Source organism: Silene latifolia, chromosome 10 (assembly GCF_048544455.1).
Source record: "Silene latifolia isolate original U9 population chromosome 10, ASM4854445v1, whole genome shotgun sequence".
NCBI classification, from domain to species: Eukaryota; Viridiplantae; Streptophyta; class Magnoliopsida; order Caryophyllales; family Caryophyllaceae; genus Silene; species Silene latifolia.
In genome coordinates this window covers 160,570,690-160,587,935 of record NC_133535.1, presented here as the reverse complement: position 1 = coordinate 160,587,935, position 17,246 = coordinate 160,570,690, and the positions used below count along the sequence as shown (strand labels likewise).

The following is a 17,246-nucleotide window of genomic DNA, read 5'->3' as shown; positions in this document are numbered from 1 at the left end:
AAACATTATACTCCACATTATACAATAAACATATGAAAACAATATATAAATATTGTCAATAAGTAATCCATCTTTGAATGGGGTCCTTATCACTCCAACCTAAACCCGTCAATGTACGTTTCAAGTCACTAGCAAACACACTTGTAATTTATTAATGAGGAAAAAATTCGGCGACAATTCCCTTGATTCTCCAAATACACATATACATGTATTCGGAGAACATTAAAGGGATCGCCACCAAACTCATTCCTCATTAATAAATCACAAGTACGTGTTTACTACCTAAATGACTTGAAACGTACAAAGACAGTCCCAAAATGGGGACTATTCAAGAATTACTCCTAATGAGTAATTCTTGAACGGGTACTAAGTCAACATCAAATCAAACAACAACACAATCAAGTACTAAATTAATTAAGTCAATCAATAGCCCAATTCAACCACATAGTAAAGGCTTCTATCCTAAAGTCCGTAACATAATTTGAACTAAAATTAGTAAATTTAAAAAGTAACTGGTAAGAGGAGGTTACCTAATCAAGTAAAAGCAAAAATGAAAAAAAAACAAGAAGCAACGACTACAGCGACGGTGGTGCCTAGCCTAGCAAACATGGTGACAACCCCGAAAAGAGAAAAGAAAAACAAAAATAACAAGGTTATTCTACCTCAATTCATCAATAACATGAATTATCAAACTAAATTTATCAAAATCAAGTCCTAAAGAAGGTTCTACTTAGCTAATAGATAATTTCTCTTAATCCAAAAGACGGTTCCACTTAGCTAATTCCATTAATGCAAAGGACGGTTTCACTTAGCTTAACATTAATAATAATAAGGCGGTTTAATTAGTAATAATAATAATAATAATAATAATAATAATAATAATAATAATAATAATAATAATAATAATAATAACAATAATAATAATAATACTAATACTAATAATAATACTAATACTAATAATAATAACAATAATTCCCTTCCCCCACCGCCACCACCCACGGCCACCCTTCCCCCACCGCCACCACCCACGGCCGACCAAACCCCCACCCATAACCCTAAACCTAAACACAAACCCCCTTAATCATTCCCTTTTAATTCAAACACAAATTAAACTAAATCTAACTACAAATTAATCTAACATACTAACTACAAATAAATCTAACAAACTAACCACAAATTAATCAAACTAACTACAAATTAATCTAACAAATTAAACAAATTAAACTGAAATTAAACAAAAAAAAAACTAACCTAATTAAAGAGAGTGATGGAGGCAATGAGAACGGTGGTCACGGTGGTGGAAGTGGTGGAAGTGGTGGTGTGGTTGTTGTCGTCGCCCGCTGCTTTCCTCTCTCTTTTTTTTTTTTTTTTGTTTCGAAAGAGTAAAGCAGGAGAGAGGAGTTCCGTTTTTCTATAAACAAATTTGGCGACTGAACAGCCATTTGGCGACTGCATTTCAGTCGCCAAATTTGGCGACTACTGTAACACTACGGTTTTCCCTTGGTGACTACTCGACCGAGTAGAGCCTACTCGGCCGAGTAGTGTTGAGGTTGTGTGTGTTTTGGTTCTGCCGAGGAACACTCGGCCGGGTATAGTGAACACTCGACCGAATATGGGACACTCGGCCGAGTATACACTTACTCGACCGAGTGTCCGGTTTGGCGGAATGTTATTTCGACGGTTTGATTAGGGAATGTTTAGGGTTATTTTATATTCGATGTCAGTTTCTAAAACATCATTTCCAACCCTAATCATTTGACGATCACTCTCTAATCACTCTCTAATCATCCCTTAATCTCGTTGTGTGTGTAATCGTCGTGGTCCTGGCGTATAATCTCTCATCTCTTATTCTACTGTTGGTAAGTTTCACTTCCATGTCATTTGTATTCTTTTGGGGTTACTGTATATATGGAATTGGGGAAGATGGGATTGTGCAATGTGTAATTGTATTATGTAATTATTGTTGTAGGTGACGATGTGATATTTGTTATGCATTTGTATGGTTGATTGCAGCGTAAGCGGATTGCGAAAAGGTAGGGTTTCCCTACTCAGTTACTGTTAATTGATTTAAGACTGTGCTTGTGTTGTAATTGTTGTTATCTGCTGATCATCGAATTATGGGTGTTGTGGTGACGGTGGTGATGTATTGTGTGGTGACGGTTGTGGTGCTGAGATAGCTGTGATGTTGTGGTTTGTGTGATTGTGGTGGAGTCACTTGCGGGAGTGGCTTCACACCCTAGTTCGCCCTCCGTGGAACCCGCCACGGGAGGGGATGTGCACATTAAGGGACAGGGATTGTTAGTCGCTCGTTGATGAGCTGGACTTGGTGGGGATGGGCTGCGGTCACCCACTGGCGGAGTGGATTACCTGTTGCGATGGGTAATCTGGCAGGGCTACACACTTCGGTGTGTAGTCGGTTACTATGGAGGATGATCAGTCGATTATATTGTTTGTTTGTCTTACATTGATTGAATGGTGCGACCCGTTGTTCTTTGTTTTGTAAAACTGCGGTGATCCATTCGGGGATGGTGAGCAGACTTGACAGGTATTGCATTTGGTGAGCTTGGGCGGTCATGGGGAAGTCGTCATCACCAGTTGTAGTATCACAGTCACGAGTCTTAGCTATGATTTTGTAGTTGTCCTCAGTTGTATTCACTTTATTGGTTTTGGTTTGATTTGGGTTGTTGTAAACATTAATACTTTACAGTGCTTATAATAAATGTGTTTAGGACGGACGCTTTTGATATATATACTAACCTCGGGCAACCGAGATGGTAACAACCTTTCATGCTTGGGTAGTCCTGGTAAGGTACCTTGGTATGAGGGGGTGTTACAAAGTGGTATCAGAGCCGACGATTCCGGCACCTAAAACAAATGAACCCAATGAACTTAGGGAGTCTAAATAAAATGAACCCGGGGAGAGTTGTTTGGAGCTGCCGCAAAGACTTGGGAGACGTCCCGAAGTCGCATTAAGGCCCTTACGATCTCAAGCCGGTCACATGGGGGGAAATTGTTGTATGTTGAGTCATGTATGTTGATACCTATAGTTTGAATCTTGTGCATGGTTGGATAAAATGAAGAAAGAAGTGGACTGTGATGGGTGTTGAAAGATGTATCGAGGTTTATTTGTTGTTAAACTTTGAGCAATGAATATGTGGGCATGTTAAGTGTTGAAACATGGTAAAATATGAAGGGTGAAGTGTGAATTCGTACTTGATTGATATTGAGCATGAAGAATGTGATCATGTTACCTGTTTAATGCAATGTTGAGCATGAAGTATGGTAGGGGTACATGTGCATATGAACATAATGATGTCAATGCTTGATTGTTGGTAGAAGCATGTGATTAGGGTCATACGTCTACATATGTGAATGTCGTGTTTAAGTCTAATGTGAGTATGATGAAATTTCGCCTATGTACTGGTTTTTAGAAGTATTGAGTTGTTATTGTTTGCTTTATGCATGTTTAAGTTGTTTTGTAAAGAAATTTTGATTTGTATACAAACCGATTTTGGAAGGGTTGTCTTAAAACTGTCATAAGTCGAGTTCTAGAAATGATATTGCTGTAATTCCAAGTTGAGGTGATAGCTTGTCCTCTTACGATTCTAACGATAGGTCACACGCCCAGAATGACCAAGTAACGAGTGAGATATGACTGTTTTACGAAAACTGGACGGTGCTGAGAACTGCGCCTATACTCGACCGAGTAGTCCCTACTCGGCCGAGTGTCTTTTATACTCGACCGAGTATTCCATATTCGGCCGAGTAATCCCTCTGTGATAATACTGTTTAGCGTCTGGAGTCGAGAACTCGGCCGAGTAGTCTTATACTCGACCGAGTAAGGTCTACTCGGCCGAGTATTCCCAATACTCGACCGAGTAATCCTTCTGCGGCAATTGAGCTGCTTCTGGAGTCGAAAACTCGACCTAGTAATATAGTTACTCGACCGAGTACCTTGTACTCGACCGAGTACCTCGTTGGGCGGCCACTTTGAGTCGGTGGCTATGTTCTTACTTTTGTTTTGAGTCGGTGGCTATGTTTTTACTTTTGTTTTGAGCCGGTGACTATGTTTTTCATTGTTTTGAGTCGTAGGGTATATACACATGTATGTTTTGAGTCTTAACGCATTCTTTTATATGTGAGACGGTCTTGATACGTAAGTTACCGGAAGGTATGACATGGAGAATGATGGCTTATGAGGGACATGTGTTGGGTAAGGAAGACATGTGTTAATGTGGTTGTGAAGGATAGTGGAAAAAGAAAAGGGAAGAAGGATGAGCTAATCGAGGTAAAGAGCATATTTTGTGAGATACGATGAGTGATATAGTCGTGTATTGAGTAGTATAAAAGTAAGTGTGACATTTCGAGATGTGTAAGGACTTATAGAGGGAGACGGTTAGCATTGTGTTGCTTAAGGATATATGTAATGAAAGGTTGCTTTAGAGGGATGGAGAAGAGGGGTATATAGTGAACTTAGATAGAGTTATGTCGCGACGTGGATTTGTAGATAGTGACCATGTTTGGGAATTTGGAATATCAAGAGGTGAGCTTAGTATGTAATTCCTTAGGAAATTAACGGTATGAGGTAAATTTTTGGTTTCCTAGAGATACGAAAGGGAGATACGACTAATGGAAGAGTAACCATTAGTGTGTAGACTTGATGTGACAAGGGTGAGTGAGAAGCAAGATGTGAGAGGATAAATGATAAGAAGAATGTTAAGATATTGATGTGAATTAATGGAATTAGAGTTGTGGAGCTATGGGAGAATAAACAATTATTAAAGAGTTAGGTGCAAGGAGAAAGGAGATGAATTATTAATTGGTATTACTGAGTAAAAAGGGGGAAAGAGGGATGGAAGTAAGTTGAGTGAACGTTGACCGGGGTTAAGGAGCATGAAGGTAGGAAATTATGGAAATGTACGATAGCCTCACTAGAGGGTGTGAGTTAATGGTTATATAGGAGAACATGACGACATGTTAGCCATGAGTTTTGAGGTATTAAGGGAATAAGAAGCTTGTAAAGTGTTTGCACGATCTGAGAATTTGGTGGAGAGTTAGGTAACGATATGATAAAGGATAGAATTGGGAATAATGTTGAGGTAGATTTTGTTGATGGATTGGATGTTCGTTATTTGGGATGATAACCAAAGAGAGGAAGCGGATTGTCATATTAAGAAGTGATAGTAAGAGAGTAATTGCATGGGAGGTGGTGGTGTCATAATGTTGTCTAGTGGTTAAGGATGAGGGTAAATAGAGAAGTTAGTCATTCTAAAAAGGTTGTTTTGTGGAGGCTTGGTTGGTATGTGTGGTTTTGAGGGACTGTAAAATATGGATATATGAGGTATTCGCTGGTAATTGGGTACTGATGATATGACTACGTTCGTCGGGTGGTGATAATTGAGTGTATGAGAGGGTATGTTATGAAAGGCACCTGAGTTAAGTCCGGATAAGAGGTATTCATTGTCAAGTGGTAACTTACGTGATCAGGATTGACTAGTTGGATGTGATTATGGGTCTAAGATGTATATAAATGTTTGTGTGAGGTGGTGACCTCACGAGAAGCGGTATGGTGTGATAGTTTTAATGTTGTTATATGAATGTTCTGTAATATATATTGGATACGGAACTTAATGGAATGACGATCAAGAGTGATAGTTTGGGTGATCTGACAAGACTGGTTATATTTGCATGTGTATTCATGATATATGTTTATTCCATGAAAAGTATGGATGGTATGCATGAGATTCTTTCCTATTTATTCCGTATGATATATGGTGTTGTGATCTGGTAAAGCAGTCTTGAGTAAGTTTTCTTGTCCGTGATGTTATATTGAGTCAGTGTTTAAGGGATTGTGTATGTCGTGATGTCTATCAGTGTGGTTGTGGTGCCTCGGGTGGTGATCCGGGCACGGTACTTAGTGTTGTGATGCGGGCATTTTCGCACTGCGGAACGGTTATGGTGGCGGTTTTGCGATGCCGTCACCGATTGTGGTGGAGTAGGTGAGATGTTTATGTTACGAGTTTTCGAAAGTGCTTACCAGTTAAACATATATTGTTGTTTGTTTGCTGCTGTTCCTGGTGAGTCTTGGTTGAACATGCAGACGGTTGTTTTGTTTGTTGATGTTTCTTACCAGTTTTAGTTTGGGAATGAGGGTAGAGTATGATATGAAAGAGAGTTGTATATGTTTTGTTGTTGTCAGGGTATAGTGATATTTTGTTGATAGGATACGGTTGTGAGAAGTTGTTACAGTAATTTTGACCTTGTTTCAGGATGAGATATCAGTAGTCATAGTCATGACAAGTGATTCGTGGAATATGTGTTATAATGATCTAAAGCGGTAGGCGGTTCATAATCTTTTGTTGAGATAGTGAGTGCAGGATATTGGGAATTGGTGTCATGTTAAGTTATGTATGAGTTTTGCGGTAATGAAAGAAAAGAACTTGAGGATCTAGTATGAGTGTACGTAACAAGTGTGGAATGTGAGTTATGCTTTTGGTGATATGAGTTTTATATAGTTTATATAGAAAGGTGTGTCATGTTGCGGTAATGTGGAAGATTTGAAGTTTTGGGTTAAGCTAAGGATTTTGAAATTGAAGGATGAGAGTTGTTTAAGTAAGAGAGCCTAAGATATATGCATGGCGACTGTTCAGATTATAAGTGGTTATCTTTGACACGCGGTGGTGATGTGGATAATGAGAAAGTATAGCTAGGATTTAGTATTAGCGAGTTACGAGGACGTAACATTTATCTTAAGAGGAGTAGGATGCGATAAAGGATAAAAGAGATTTTGATGGTTGTGCATATGGTAGTATAATTGGAAGTAGAGTGTTGGTGTAGCATAAAGGTCGGATATTTGTTTTGATCAAAGGTCATGACCGTGCTTGTAGTAGTTCGATGTTTAGCAATGAGAGAATATTTCAACAGTGTTGATAGTTGAATGACAATGATTATGAGTCCAATAGTTTTGACAGTTGGAAGATGATGTTTATGTGTGTGAGTAAACTTCGAGGACGAAGTTCGTTTTAAGGATGATAGAATGTAACATTCCGTTTTGATGATTGATCTTCTTTTGTGGTTGAGTGCTATTGAGTGTTATGGAAGTGACACAAGGTTGGCAACATTATATTGTGGTTATTGGGTAATGTTATGGAGTCAGTATTGAGAGCCTATGCTATAGTTGAGACGATATCGTGAGCCATGTTGTGGAAGGAAGAGTGGTTTGTGGAGTTGGTGTTAAGTGTCCATGTTTTATAGGTTGGGTTGGAACTTCGCGGTCGTGTTTTGTTTTGTTTGTTGTTTTGCTTTGAGTCGGGGTAATGATTCTTGTGGAGACTTGTGTAGTTCCTTAGTGTTGTTATATGTGGTTGGTTTAGTCTTGTGGCGTAGTGTTGTGCTTTGTTTTATAGTAGAGTGTGAACTTCGGGACGAAGTTCTTTTTAAGGGGGGAAGATTGTAACACTACGGTTTTCCCTTGGTGACTACTCGACCGAGTAGAGCCTACTCGGCCGAGTAGTGTTGAGGTTGTGTGTGTTTTGGTTCTGCCGAGGAACACTCGGCCGGGTATAGTGAACACTCGACCGAATATGGGACACTCGGCCGAGTATACACTTACTCGACCGAGTGTCCGGTTTGGCGGAATGTTATTTCGACGGTTTGATTAGGGAATGTTTAGGGTTATTTTATATTCGATGTCAGTTTCTAAAACATCATTTCCAACCCTAATCATTTGACGATCACTCTCTAATCACTCTCTAATCATCCCTTAATCTCGTTGTGTGTGTAATCGTCGTGGTCCTGGCGTATAATCTCTCATCTCTTATTCTACTGTTGGTAAGTTTCACTTCCATGTCATTTGTATTCTTTTGGGGTTACTGTATATATGGAATTGGGGAAGATGGGATTGTGCAATGTGTAATTGTATTATGTAATTATTGTTGTAGGTGACGATGTGATATTTGTTATGCATTTGTATGGTTGATTGCAGCGTAAGCGGATTGCGAAAAGGTAGGGTTTCCCTACTCAGTTACTGTTAATTGATTTAAGACTGTGCTTGTGTTGTAATTGTTGTTATCTGCTGATCATCGAATTATGGGTGTTGTGGTGACGGTGGTGATGTACTGTGTGGTGACGGTTGTGGTGCTGAGATAGCTGTGATGTTGTGGTTTGTGTGATTGTGGTGGAGTCACTTGCGGGAGTGGCTTCACACCCTAGTTCGCCCTCCGTGGAACCCGCCACGGGAGGGGATGTGCACATTAAGGGACGGGGATTGTTAGTCGCTCGTTGATGATTTGGACTTGGTGGGGATGGGTGCGGTCACCCATGGCGGAGTGGATTACTGTTGCGATGGGTAATCGCGGGGCTACACACTTCGGTGTGTAGTCGGTTACTATGGAGGATGATCGATCGATTATATTGTTTGTTTGTCTTACATTGATTGAATGGTGCGACCCCGTTGTTCTTTGTTTTGTAAAACCTGCGGTGATCCATTCGGGGATGGTGAGCAGACTTGACAGGTATTGCATTTGGTGAGCTTGGGCGGTCATGGGGAAGTCGTCATCACCAGTTGTAGTATCACAGTCACGAGTCTTAGCTATGATTTTGTAGTTGTCCTCAGTTGTATTCACTTTATTGGTTTTGGTTTGATTTGGGTTGTTGTAAACATTAATACTTTACAGTGCTTATAATAAATGTGTTTAGGACGGACGCTTTTGATATATATACTAACCTCGGGCAACCGAGATGGTAACAACCTTTCATGCTTGGGTAGTCCTGGTAAGGTACCTTGGTATGAGGGGGTGTTACAACTACACATACATCAGTCGCCAAATTTTAAAACTCGGTCGCCAAATTGATTCCTTTTTTAAAAAATGACAGCCTGGTTTCTACTAAGAAAATTGGCGACTGAAATTCATTTTGGCGACTGAATTTCAGTCGCCAAATTGGCGACTACACATAAATCAGTCGCCAAATTAAAACTCTCGGTCGCCAAGTTTGATTCCCTTTTTAAAAAAGACAGTCGCCAAATTGGCGACTGATTTCAGTCGCCAATTTGAAAATCAGTCGCCAAATTTCGGTCGCCTGTTTTAGTTTTTCTTGTAGTGTAATTTCATAAAATAAATAATTTCTATATACCATTTAAAAAAGGGATAATATTCTTTTAATTTGCATAGACATATTAACGGATATTCTTATTTTGTTACATACATGAAATTGCACTAATTATATGTACAATGTGATATAAATATTTTTACTTGTAATATTTTTTTTTACACATTAACATAATATTCATCTTTGCTCCATACTATATGAAAACTTAAATTTTGGTTACTTTTTTTTAATTGTTTATATAACGCCTTCAGGGATCTAGTGATATAATTAAAAACAACGTTTTATTAAAACAAAGTTAATAAAATAATTTTAGTAAAACCGACAATCTTATACGGAGTAAAAAGTGTTGAACAATTTCTTTTCTAGCTCTTAATACAAAATTACTAATAGTAAATTTTATAATTAAATTTCTAATGGAGTTAAATACCAATAGTATAATTATTATATTCTTATCTAAAAAACCGTGCATTTGCGCGGGATCTATACTAGTTGACAAATAACACATCACATAATCATGTGATGAGAGCCGTGATTCTCATGATCTGGGTTCAAATTTTTCAGCGTCAAAAGCTGACTCTCTAAGAAAACGTAATCACGTAATATGCAAAAGGTCGAGGAAAGATTTGTGGTCATTATTCAAGCTTTTATACATTTCGATATGATTTTAGACTCTTAGTATGGCATAAAATCATGCCCTAATTACGCGCACGAATTTGTCGCAAATACCTTTATATTTTTAATTTATTCTTTCAATTTTTCAGGTCAAACTTCTTCTAATTTTTCATACTCCTTTACAAGTTGTCACAAATAATTAGAGGGTGCGTTTGTTTTTAGGAGATTTATGTGAATATGTGATTCATTTTGGAAGGCTTGAATGTTACTAGATAGGGAACAAAGATCACGATCTTGGCTCAATTAATGGTTGTACGTATTTCCTCAATATGACTCAACATATCCCATTGTACATTTGTACTACTCCCTCTAATTATTTAAGGGGTTTTAAGATAAATGGACCTCCTATACCGCTTAAAACATGTGGTTCCGAATATAAATGTACAAGTATACTACTGCAATTTAAAGTTTGAATAGAATTTCAACAATAAAATTTCTAATTTCGATGACCAAAATCAAAGGCCCAGACGCCCAGTTTCCACGCTTATGGCTGAACAGGTCCTTAGACGTCCTTGGTCTTCTCCAATTAAGTTCGTTGGTACGAGTATTGAAACTCTCATATCATATCTTAAATAATAAGTAGTTGGTTGGAATTACTCATTTATCTTGATTGATTTTACGGTTTCATTATAAAAAAAATGTCAGGATGAGAAACTTGAAAAACAAATGGATTACCCTGTATCAGTTTTAAAATTATAAGTAGCTAAACCGTGCATACATTAAACAGAGTATATATATTAGGCATTTACAGTCATTAATTAGTCGCATATAACAACAAGAGTACCTTGACTACCTTCCATATTTTACGTCCTCAGTACTAGAATTACAAGTCATTCCTCCCCTTTTACTGCTAGAAAAATCTAACATGATATTACCAATAATTGATCATTTTTCAAAGTTGATACGAGTATAGAATTGGCTGGGGCAATCACTGGCGTAGTCTTAATTGTTTCAGTGCAAAATTTGTTTTAATTGTATTAGGAAAAACTTTCTCGAACTTTTTAGCAAAATAACAATTACGACATGAGATTGAGCTCATGAAACAATTAGATGCAACTCAACTTGATTCGGTCAGTACCACAATTAACTTCACTTTATTTTTGTTCTTCAATTTAGTTTAATTCAGCTTAGTTAATATATTTTGAGTCCAAAAGAACACCGTAAATTATTGACCTTTTTCTTGTTTTTTCTTTAATTCCTTGTTTTTTTTTTCAAATTCTAATATGTATATTTGGGTTTTAAAATGTGTTTTGAAGGAATCAAATCATCCATTAAGCCTTAATTTTCAGCTTATATTTTTTTTGCTTGATATATTTCAAGAGTCTCAATAATTTTGAGGTCTAAAGTTCAAACTAACCCTAGAAACCTTCTAAATCTTATTTGTGAAATTTTAGGGCATGATTGCCATGCATGTTAATAATCCACTTTTATACAATCAATGTTTAGGCCTAAATTTTTTGCCTTAACACTTTTGATTTCACATCTTTGAATGTTATGTTCAAACTCTTCTAATTGATTATCTATCCATATTTTCGGGACAAATCATCAACTTATTCGTCATTTACTTATAACTGAGTCGGGAGTACTAATCAAAATTGAACTATTTGGAAACCGAATTGTTGTACTCTCCCTAATTTAGGGACTACATACCTATGTACCCCGTTTTAAGTTTAGATAGAAGTAGACATTATAAAAAGCATGCGTATATATGAAAGAATTTAATAAAAAAAAATAAAGGAATACAAATCGAGAATCCAAATTTCATCGTTTAAAATCCCTTCATATATTTTATTCTCATACGGAGTATTACATTTTTTCTAAGAATCATCCTTGATCCTCATTATACAAAATTACAATAAGTGAAAAAATAAAATAAAAAGAACTTGCCCTTTTTAATTAATAGTCCTGCTAGATATAGTCAGTAGTTACAAAACTGTGAAATTAATAAAAAATTAAACAAGTAATTGTCCATCAAGTTTTTGAACATTATTTTCCTCTTCACAATTATAATAATCAGTTAATTGTTCCGCTCGTTTCGCTTCAGCTTCCCAGTTAGTCCTATATAACACCACCAACATGGTCACAACACAAGACCCTTGGGCCGCCAAAAGTCCAAACCACAGTCCTTGAAATCCGAGTCCAACCACAAACCCGAGCCAAATGGCTACGGGCATACCTACCAGATAAAAACACCCTAGGTTAATATTCGCACCAACCTTGGGTCGTGCCGTGCCACGTAGCACACCACAGCCCGTAGTTTGCGGGCAGTTCCCTAATTCACATAACCCAATCACGGGCAGCACCATTACGGTCAGCTTAATAATTTCCACGTCATCAGTAAACAACTGGGCCCACTTTTCCCTCACCATAAAAGTAAATAACACAGCTGAAACTCCAAGTAAAAAACTGAAAAACATGCCCGTATTCGCTGCCCGTTTTGCACGGTCAGGTCGACCCGACCCGAGTTCATTTCCGACTCGGGTTGAAACCCCAACACTTAACGACGAAGGGAAAATGTATATCAATGAGGTGGTTTGGATCAAAACGCCCATGGACCCGATTGTCGAATTCGGGTCGGGTAATAACCCGGTTAACAAAATCATAATTTCGTACCACCACCATTCTAAACAAACCGAAATGCAGCTAGGTATCGAGAGCCTTAGAAGCTTCGAGAAGCCTCTAAAGCTCTCCATACTAACTGGGGCCCACCCTTTCTTGCATGGTTCGGAAAACATTACGTACATAACAAGAAATATAACCATGTTAAAGTTCGTTACGACGCCAGCCACGGCAATACCTTGTATTCCAAGTCTCAATTTTACTACAGCGAGCCACGTCAATGGGAGGTGGACCATGGTGGAAAAGACGGCCGCGAGGGTGAGTGGTTTAGTGATGGACTGAGTCCGAAGGTAGATCCTTAGCGGGTGGAGGATCGACTGGGCTAAGAGGTCAGGTAAGGAGTAAATTAGGAAAGATTGGGCTAGGGCCGCGATGGACCGGTCCTGGTGGCATAGGATGAGGATCCTCTCCATGTTGAGCCAAAGGATGGAGACGGGAATCGAGGTGGTCAGTAACAGTAAGACGGTTTTATGTAAGGTCAGACCTAGGAGCGCGTGGTTTTTAGCTCCATAGGCCTGACCACATATAGGGTCCATTCCCATGGCTAAGCCAGAGAAAAGTGAGTATCCCGTAATGTTAGCAAAGCCTAGGGCTAGGGAGCCAGCTGCCAGAGCGTGCTCCCCTAACCGGCCTAGGAAGATGGTTGAGATCATAGATTTTGAGTAGATTAAAAGGCTTGTTAGGATCATTGGAAGGACAATGTTGGCTATAAGTTTTGCTTCATGTATAGATGAAATTGGTAAAAAGGAGTAACAACTTTTTAGTTTACTTTTTGTTGTATTTTTGGCAATAAGGGTGGTAATAATGTGGTGATTATTATTTTGTGATAAGTAATTTTTGGGTGATATTGTTGGGTTTTTGGGTAGCAATGGGACATGCAAGTTGGAGGATAAAGAGCCATCTTTGATTAGAGAGTTTATTTGATAATTTGGTTGGTTTGAATTGCATTTGTTGGAGATAAAGTCATCATCACCAACTCTTTGCTTACACATGGTTGGACACACTATATTTCTTAATGTAGAGAAATAAAGAAGGAAAATTGTGGGTTTTTGAATTGGGGACAAAGAAGGTGTTAGAGGATTACTTATATATATAATGGGAAGATTAGAATTGCATTGTGCATAAAAATAAGTTCACTTTTTGAGTTTTGTGTATAATATATTAGGTGTATTGCACAATTATTTTGACTTTGACATATTGTAAAGTTTTTGATTGTTTTGTTTCATAATAGGGGTAAATTTAGGCAGTACAAAATGCAAGTATTTAACTATTAAATCACTTTTTTCGTCTCGATCATTTATCTAGCTAGTTGTTAAGGGGTGTTGTGTATTTTAGTCATTGTGTACCTTTATATATTTGGAAATGTTTTTAATGGGTAAATTGATCTTCACTTGCATTTCAGCTCAGTTGTCATATAGCAATAAATGCAATTTGTCTCTTGTGTTTTTTTGTGTGTGTGAAGAGAGTCACAAGGGAATTATGTTGCTGGTAAATTAAACTCGTGTCATGAGTACCTCTTTATCATGACTGTTACCAATTAAATTAGCTGACATCATGCATGTCTCACTTATTATCTTAGTATTTATGTAAGTATTAAGTAAATAAATGAAAAGGTTTGTTTATAGTATTATCAAAAGTGCTATATTACCCACCAAAGTTGGTTGTTGTGACTTGTGAGTGTTAAGAGCTCTCATCTCTTAAACAAGTGGTCAGCGATTTGCGCAATTCCTGACTCTTGCGAATGAAAAAGTAAAACTTAATAGAAATTAACTCATTAAGTTATCTTCAATACCCCGAATAAATTTGCCCTACATATCGATAGGGAATACTTCTATCAACACAAAGAAAAAAAAAAATCTAATTACTCAAATTACACAAAAGAATAAAAACATTCATGCTAATGAGTTATTTAGTCCTTTTGCTCTCTTTAGGCAAGGCTATTATGGGCCGGCCTTTTAAGACATCACACGGCAAGGAGACTAAGAATAGTATGTTAGATTGTTAGGCATATCAACTAGATCGTCATGTTATGTATTTGTCCAAAATATTTGGGACTCAGCAACTCTCTTATAAGACCGTCCTATAGCATAAAACTTGCCTAAAAAGAGAATAGCCCATAAATAACATGTATTTTTACGTATATTTTGACTTTATCTTGATAACCCGATAACTTATAATGAAAACCAACATATTTAAATGCACAAATTATCAAAATAAATTATTGAGTTATCAAAATAAAATATTTTTGTACAATTATATTCACTAATTTACATGAGCTTTGTGATATTGGGTTGGTCTTATACATAAAATGGTCCTACACAACAATTTATGATTCTTGTCTTTATATACGAATAAATTTTGAAAAATCAACCAATGACAATAATGTGAAAATAATAATTTACACTTGGTGAAGAATCGAGGTTATTGGAATCTCAGGAACTAATTCACTTGCGAAATTGAGAAAGTTGAGGCTTCATACATCCTATGGAGTGGTCCAAGCTCGATTTCTAGCATCAATTTCGCTTTAACATCTCCAATTTTACACAATAATACATAAGATTACAAGACATTTTTCGTATTAGAAAAAGTTTCTAAGTAATATGCCGGCCTAATAATGCGCAAATTAGATTAGTTTTCAAAGATATTGAAAAAGCCTATGAGGATTTTAATGAAGTTGACCGAATTGTTTTGCTAAATGATATCGAACTCAATACCATCATAGTTAATTTTGTTATTTTCAGTTTTTTCAGATTCTAAAATCACATCCCTTTTTTATTGAAAGAATAAGAAGTCTTGAAGTTTCCCACCTAAGTTTACCGCTTAGGTCACATTTCACTACTTAATATATACCCTCTAATTAATTACTCCCCAAATTAGGTTCTGTTTTTTGAGCTGAATGAAGTTGAACTAAACTGAAGTGAGCTTAACTGAATTGAAATTTGATGAGATAAATAGAGTTGAATTGAACTAAGCTGAAACTAAGCCGAGTAACTCAAAAAAGAAACAATATAAATATATTCTGGATAACTCGAAAATTAGAAAATACCAATAACTTAATTGTTAAATGTTCTTATATTTGCATCTAGAAAAACCATGCTTTAGCACGGAGCTATACTACTAAAATATGAATAAATAAAATTCTTTAATAATAATAATAATTATAATAATAATAATAATAATTGGACAACATTGTAGCATACTCATGATTGGACCATCATACTCAAGAGTCAAGAGTCAATACTATAAAAGTCAAGTCTATAGGCATGGGTTTGAACGATGCAGTGCGTAACTTGTGAGGCTGCACTACGATCCAGGCCGTTAAGCGGTGATTAATATTTAATAATATGCAAAATGTACAAAAATAAGTTCTAATATCATGGGCTACAAATGACAGCATTCAGTTTTATTTTTCAAATAACTTCGACTCTTTTATTTTTCAAACCATATATATTTAGGCCCTGTTTTTTTAGACTTAATATCATTTTAGTTTAGCTTATCTCTTCACAAATTAAGCCCTTGTTCTTTAAGATTTAATTTCAGTTCTTATAAGTGCAGTTCAGGTCGATTCAATACGGAGTATAATATTGTATTGTATATAAGTTCAGCTTAGGAGTTAGGTTCATGCATTCAGTTCAGTTTAGATCAGTTCAGCCAATTTCAGTCCAAAAGAATAAGACATAAACTCTTACGTCAGTTCAGTTAGGCTTCATTCATCAATTATGTTCAGCTCCATTAAATTCAGTTCAGTTCAGTTCACCTCTTTTCAATTGAAAAGAGCAAGGTCTTACTGATGAATTTTAGAGTGAGTTGAATTAAATCGATCTGAACGAAAGTAAGCTGAATGGTGTTGAACACCTTACCTAATTAACCTAAAGCATGTGAGGAATGGTAACAAAACTCGCTATTACACACTAACGTTATCTCATTTTCAAAAAAATTAGTATTTTGGAAGGTAGGGAGACAACACACATGCCCTTTTGAAAGGCCATGCAACTCTTAGGTAAGAATTTGTGTGAAAATATGGCCAGCCAGCAAAGGGCATGCAAGAGTAGTACAATGGAAGTGATCAATAAAGGGACCCTAACAATGTTGTGCCTGTTTATTTGTGGAATAATGAGATTGAGTTGAGACAAAGGAAAGTACATTTCTGCATGATTTATTTTCATGCACCCTAAATAATTAAGTCGTTCTACAACATAAATCAAATAGGTCCTACAATGTGAAACCAATAATGTTGAATAATAAATTTGTATTCGTGACTTCATATATAATAATAAAGTGAGATTGATCGTGTTCAAGTTATGTATTTACTCTTTTTAATTTTTTATGTGAGATAATATTTTATTTATTAAAGGTAATCAAATAGTGAGACTGAAAGAGTATAAAATAGTAAAATATACAAGTATCATTGAACTAAATTATGGGTTTCGGTTATTATCAAGAGAATTGGCCATATTGATATAATAAATTAATAATACTCTAGAAACCTAAGCGAAAGTAGAGGAACAAGCTTATCTATTTCTCAATTAGTCATCGAGTAATTTAGAATTTTATTAATCTTTAAGCAATATCTTTTGGAAATGTAGTATCCTTTTACCTTTTACGTTTTAATCTTTAATTTAATTTTCCAAATTTTTTTCGAGTGTTCAGGTCTTTACCTCCACCACTACTTATATATAAGAATACAAAAGTTGTGTGTGTGAGAGAACAACCAAATGGATACGTATAATGCTTACGAATCCTTAACTCACGGTAGCATAACGAGTATGGCACTTGCTTGCCTGTGTCAAGAGAAGTATGCCCTAGACGCAGGGCAAACATTTTACATTTTTACTATTTATGAAGTG

At 36.6% G+C, this 17,246-nt stretch overlaps 1 protein-coding gene across 1 annotated transcript; it reads right to left on the bottom strand.

Moving 5' to 3' along the window:
• Nucleotides 1-11,670: 11,670 nt before the first annotated feature.
• LOC141609481 (protein DETOXIFICATION 49-like) lies at nt 11,671-13,419 on the bottom strand. Its single transcript, XM_074428533.1, has 2 exons — nt 13,214-13,419; nt 11,671-13,138 (listed from the first exon to the last, which is right to left on the bottom strand). Exons 1-2 carry the CDS (start codon nt 13,389-13,391, stop codon nt 11,733-11,735), a joined length of 1,584 nt encoding a protein of 527 aa, XP_074284634.1. The 5' UTR covers nt 13,392-13,419; the 3' UTR covers nt 11,671-11,732.
• Between the last annotated feature and the right edge of the window lie 3,827 nt (nt 13,420-17,246).